Below are 6,308 nucleotides of genomic sequence, written 5' to 3' on the forward strand. Positions count from 1 at the left end.
TCTCATGCACAAAACTGTCTTACAGATCATTTCGGACACCAAGAACCTGGTGACGTCCACAGTCACGGGAGCGAAAGACGCTCTCACCAGTACCATGACGGGAGCCAAAGATGCCCTCAGCAGCACCATGACGGAGATGGTTGATAAAACCAAGGAGGTGGTCTCAGGGAGTGTGGAGATGACCAAGTCAGCAGTCTCAGGAGGCATGGAGATGACCAAGTCAGCTGTTTCAGGAGGCATGGAGATGACCAAGTCAGCGGTCTCAGGAGGCATGGAGATGACTAAGTCAGCAGTTTCAGGAGGCATGGAGATGACCAGGTCAGCGGTCTCCAGCAGCGTCAACACCGTCATGAGCTCCTCAGTCGGCCAAATGGTGTCCAGCGGTGTAGATGCCATGCTTGGCAAATCGGAAGAGCTGGTTGACCGCTATCTTCCGATCACGGATGAAGAGTTGGGTGAGTGGGTTGCTTTTTCACCTTTGGAACAGGGATAGGTTTGAGCATTAGATCCAAGGATCTCATTTCTGGTGATGAGATGAAGCTGGGTATTGATTTAGCGATGAGCACTTAGCCACAGAGGACTTACCTGTCCAATACATGCTCTTCTGTGTTCTTCCAAAAGATTTCCATCTGGCGTCTGTTGAGTGCTACAAAGGTATTTGGGGTCATAAGCAGAGGCTCGATGGCCATCTGTTGGGTTTGCTTTGCATGTATAGCAGGGGTTGGAGTGGATGGCCTTTTAGGGTCTCTTCCAACTTTACAATTCCTATATAGGTATACCTCAGTTAACAAAGCCTCTGATAAAGAAGCTCACAGGATCTGGGAAAGGAAGGCTTTCCCGATATTATTACAAGCTATCCCTGCTGTGACATCTTTGTTATGTACACTAAAGTCAATTCCACCTTATGGCAACCCTATTGTAATATTTGGCAAGATTTATATTGAGGATTTATACTCCGTTGGGGGTGTGGGAGTGACTTGCTCAAGGTGACCCAGAGGTTCGAACACTGGTTCCTACCCCAAGACTAAAACCACTACACTGCCCTGCTACTCATCTCCAAATGCAATGGATTTTGGTTTAGCTTTGTTTCAGATGGGCAACCAATATCTATTAGCTTTGCAAAAGGCCTGCTCTTGGTAAGAATCAAAACCCCTAAAACTAGTTTGTTGATGATTCAGACCTGCATTTGCAGACTTTCCTTGGGATTGCAGCTAAGGAGACTCCCATGATGAACGCCCGAACCTCAAAATCTATCAGGACACCTCTGGCCACTATCCATGGCTCCTTCTCACTTGACAAGTTATGAACTTAATCTCTTTGTATCCTTCCAGCAAAACTGGCCACATCCATGGAAGGTTTTGATATGGCCACCGTTGAGCAGCAGAAAGCGCAAGGGAACTACTTTGTGCGCTTGGGGTCCCTCTCGACCAAACTCCGTCACCGAGCCTATCAACACTCCCTGGCCAAGCTGAAAGATGCCAAGCAAGGAACTCAAGATGCCCTGGCTCAGCTCCATCAAACCATTGAGCTGGTAAGAAATCACTAGCAATTGTCCCTATGAAAGGGATCTAGGAGTCCTAGTAGACTCCATGTTGAACAGAAGTCAACAGTGTGAGGCAGCAGCTAAAAAAGCCAATATGATCCTAGGCATCACTGGAGTATAGTGATCCAGGGAAGTCATAGTGCCTGCCACTCTGTTCTGCTTTGGTCCGACCTCACCTGGGATATTGTGTCCAGTTCTGGGCACCACAATTTAAGAAGGATGTGGACAAGCTGGAAGGTGTCCAGAGGAGGGTGACCAAAATGGTGAAAGATCTGAAATCCACCAGGCCCTAAACATCAAGGTTTTTTTTTTAATGCCCCAGGTGAAAGCTGGAAGAGTATCTCTGTGTCTTCCACTTAGGAGGACAGACGCTATAGTTTTAGGAAAGGTTTGCTGACACCTTTCCATCTCTTGTCCTCTTAGATTGAGCAGGTCAAGCAGGGTGTCGATCAGAAACTCCAAAGTGGTCAAGAGAAGCTCCATCAGATGTGGCTGGAATGGAAGCAAAAGCACTCCCTGGAGACCACCCTGAAGGATATTCCTGACCCAAAGGTAGGTTTGGGTTTGGGAAGAGAAATCCATTCCCAAGGCAAGACATCTGGATGACATGGATAGCCTGCTTCTCTCTATGGAGGCTCTCCCTATGGAGGGTCCAATAAATATAAGAATGTGGGATGCAGGGTCCAATAAATATAAGAATGTGGGATGCAGAGATGTGTGTATCGTGTGCCTTCGAGTCGTTTCCAACCTATGCTGACCCTAAGGTTGGGGTTTTCTTGACAACTTTTCATTCAGAGGGGGATTTGCATTTGCCTTCCTCCGCAGCTGAGAGAGTGGGACTTGCCCAAGGTCATCCAGTGGGTTTGCATGGCTGAGCAGGGATTCGAACCTGGGTCTCCAGAGTCACAGTCCAATCCTCAAACTACAACGTCATGCTGGTTGTCACTACCACCTTCTAACCTTGACCATTCTTACCTTCTTGCAGCAGATTGAGACTCAAGCTTTGGAAGTATCTCGTGGCCTTGCCCAGCAGCTCCAGTCGACCACCATGGCTCTGGTCTCCAACCTCCAAGGCCTCCCCGCCGGTCTCCAGGAGAAAGTGTCTCTTGTCCGCCAAAACGTGGAGGATCTCCGGACGTCCTTCTTGTCTGCCAAGTCCTTCCAGGATTTGTCGAGTTCGGTCTTGGCCCAGAGCAGGGAGAAAGTGTCCAAAGCCCGTGAGCTGACGGAAGAGCTGATGGACCAAGTGGTCCACAACGCCCCCCTTTCTTGGCTAGTTGGACCCTTCACCCCATCTGGCAAACCAGAGGTGGAGGAGATAGAGATGGAATAGGACTACATGGTGGGTGCTTCTCTGTTTGGAGGTGGGATGGGGTCAAGGAGAAGGTTTGCACATTTCCTATCAGTCTTCTGGGCCTTGACACTTAGGAAAGGCAAGACTTAGTTTGACTTACAATGGGAATGTCCTAGTGTTTGTAGGGAGACCCATGTTAGTTTAGCTGTTGAGGTGCTCTTAGTTGAGCCAGGCTGAAGCCTAGCTGGAATGCAAGTTCTGGCCACCATTTTGGTGGCCCTCCATTAACATGTTAATGCACTAAGGCTTCCATATCAAAAAGGGCTAATTTTTTTTCCAACCAGGGGACCTATTACCCAATTTAAAACATAGACTTACATACATATTTAAAGGCTACAAATCCTTTGCTTTCTAGATCACATTTTCAAAGTGTGGTTGGCTGGTGGACAGCCTCATGTTACATTGGTTGCTTGAGGCTCTCCTGGTTGGAACGCAAGTTCTAGACACCATTTTGGTGGAACCCCATTAAAATGTAAAGGAAGGCGGCAATGACTGGCTCCCATGGCTGCGGGGCAGTGGAGATGGAAAATTCTTTCAGCAACCACAAGTGAGCAATCTCCATCATATGCTGTTTAACGAAAATACAGTGTTTATTTTTATTTCTTTTCCTGTAGCAAATTTAACCGGTTTCTTAAATAGCCTTAGTGCAAAAGCAGCTGCTTTCAAGAGAACATGTCTGTGCTAAGATCTTGCCGATGCATCGGTTGTTCAGAAACAATAGTATTAAAATTGTCAAGAGACTCCAATGGGGATAGAAAAAGCCTGAAATGTAGGCATTGCCTTGTATAATATGCAATCGTCTCTGTCTTTGGGGGGGAAAGGGTGTAACTGGTCCCTCCTCTAACTTGGCTCCCGCTTTCATTTTCCGCCCTGTACTTAACATTCCTAAATAAACCACATTGCATTGAAACACTGAGGTCCTTTTGTATTAGCAAATGGGGTGCTGGGGGAGTAAACTGTCTTACATTGCAGAGATTAATGATGACTTCTAGATTTCAGAAATGCACCTCCTGGGATTTCCTGGGGCTGAGAGTTATGAAATTGAGGATTAAAACTTTGAGGATGCTAAGTTGGAAACATGCCCTCCAAACGTCCCGGTTTGGCAGAAATAGTACTGCTTGAACCCTCTGCCTTCCCACTTTCTCAGCTGTGTTTAAAATGTCCCAATTTTTCCTCTCCTCCCACTTTCCTTCTCAGTTTACATTTAATTCCTGAAAGTAGAGTTTTGGTTTTCTTTAACCAAGCTTTCCTAAACTCAGTGCATACATTCCAGAGTTCTTCTGCTTCAAGAAGTAGCTTTCGCCATTCTTTCCCGCAAATAACTCTTGGGGTCTTTAGAACGCATTGAGATGTTGTTGGAGGGCATGCAAGCTGTGAAGTATGAAAGGGGACTGGGCCACACATGACAAAAGGCTAAATGGGGATTTGAACTCAAGTCTCATCAGTCCAGTACCTAAACCACTCCACCATGCAGTCTCTCCTATGGTTTTCTTGGTCCAAAGGACCTTTGCCATGGCCTTCCTTTGAGGCTGAGAGAGTGTGACTTGCCCAGTGGGTTTCCATGGCTGAGTGGGGATTCGAACCTTGGTCTTCCAGAGTCCTAGTCTTAACACTCAAAACCACAACGATCCACACTGGTTCTCATTCAGAACTTGCAATTGCTCCCTTTGCAAAACATGGCTGCAAATTTTTACTCCTAGCAACCTTGAGCAATGTTTTCCAAGTAAGGGATGCCTCTTCCGAAAATGATGGACTTTGCTTTGTTGGAGGTTTTGGATGCCTATCCACTAGGGATGCTTCATCTGTGGTTTTCCGCATTGATGGTGGGTTAGATTATGTGGCCTCTGGGTTACTTCCAACTTCATAATCCTATTCTACTTCAAATGGTGTATCCGCACTGCAGAATTAAAGTGGTTTGACCCTACATTAACTGCCATGGCTCTCATATTATTATTATTATTATTATTATTATTATCATCATCATCATTTATTTATATATTGCCGTCCAAGTACTTGGCGCTTTACAGCAGAATAAAACATTTAGAGTGGCTTCAGTAATATCAAAGACTAGAATACAAGACTAAAAATGTAATAGTAAGATGCAATCATCAACTAAAATGTATTTTTAAAAACAAAAAGTTACACACACCAACACAAAATACAGAATAAAACCGACAATCCATTATAGTCATAGGCTCTATCCATGGGACTTGTAGTTTGGTGAGGTGTTCAGCTTGATCTGTCAGAGACAGACCCCCAAAGCACTACCTTAATAAAAATGCTTAAACATCCAAAGTTTGACATAGGCACTTAGATTCACACAGCCCTGTGAGTTTCAGCTGAGTTGCACTACAACTCTCAACATCCCTATGTGGCTGGGGACGATGGGAGTTGCCTTCCATGCAACTCAAAGGTGCCAAGTTCCCTCTCCCAGGAGGAGAGAGATTTTTACCTTCCTCAGCCCAGTGACTTGCACTACAACCCTCAGCACCCCTTAAAGCACCACCTTCATCAATATGTTTAAATATTAAAAGTTGGACACATGCATTTAGATTTGCTTAGAGAAGGAATATTTTTACCTTCTTCAATCCAATTACTTTTGGCTGAGTTGCACTACAACTCTCAGCATGCCTAGCTGGCTGGGGATGATGGGCATTGCCACCCCATGTGGCTCAAAGGTGCCAAGTTCGTACCATCGCAGCACTGGAAGGAGCCCCATAGACCATGAAACCCAATCCTTTGCTCAGTGTTGAAATTAAAAGTTGGGACACATGCACTACGCAGGGAAACTGCCCAGCCTCTTTGGGAAGACCCAGAATCCTAGATTTGGAAGGGACCCTTAAGGGTCATCCAACTCCATTCTGCCATGCAGGAAGACACCATCCAAGTCCTCTCTGTGGAAGATAATAATAACAACAACAACAACAACAACAACAACAACATCCCCTTCCTGGATCTTGTGGACCTAAAAACTATGGTGCACATGCTGGTAACTGCATGCCTTGACTTCTGCAATGCGCTCTACATAGGGCTACTCTCGCACCTAGTCCGGAAACTTCAATTAATTCAAAATATGGCAGCTGGATTGGTCACTGGAAGATCCAGGAGTGATGACATAACACCTATATTAAAATCCTGGCTGCCTAGTAACTTCCAGGCACAGTACAAGGTGTTGGTTATAACCTTTAAGGCCCTTCATGGCTTGGGTCCATCTTACTTACAGGATCGCCTTCTCCCATATAATCCGCCCCACACGCTTAGGTCCTCTAGCAAAAACTTACTGCAGCCAGTGAAAACCAGGCTGGCTGCGGTTACTCAGAGGACCTTCTCTTCTGCCGACCCCAAATTATGGAACAACCTGCCGGAACAGATCCTACATATGATGTCTTGAATGCTTTAAAAAGGCGATCA

At 45.8% G+C, this 6,308-nt stretch overlaps 1 protein-coding gene across 2 annotated transcripts in view; it reads left to right on the forward strand.

Moving 5' to 3' along the window:
• Positions 1-3,807, forward strand: part of LOC121937178 (perilipin-3-like) — a 30,892-nt gene extending 27,085 nt beyond the window's left edge. Inside the window, exons 5-8 of one of the 2 annotated variants that reach the window (XM_042480137.1) lie at positions 26-455; positions 1,332-1,531; positions 1,967-2,095; positions 2,532-3,807. In XM_042480137.1, the coding sequence (XP_042336071.1) occupies positions 26-455; positions 1,332-1,531; positions 1,967-2,095; positions 2,532-2,876 (1,104 nt within the window). In that variant the 3' untranslated portion in view covers positions 2,877-3,807. Of the gene's footprint in view, positions 1-25; positions 456-1,331; positions 1,532-1,966; positions 2,096-2,528 lie in introns of both variants that reach the window. The other variant, XM_042480136.1, reaches the window with a different exon arrangement.
• The last annotated feature ends 2,501 nt before the right edge of the window (positions 3,808-6,308 follow it).

The sequence above is a fragment of the Sceloporus undulatus genome, chromosome 7 (assembly GCF_019175285.1).
Source record: "Sceloporus undulatus isolate JIND9_A2432 ecotype Alabama chromosome 7, SceUnd_v1.1, whole genome shotgun sequence".
NCBI lineage: Eukaryota > Metazoa > Chordata > Lepidosauria > Squamata > Phrynosomatidae > Sceloporus > Sceloporus undulatus.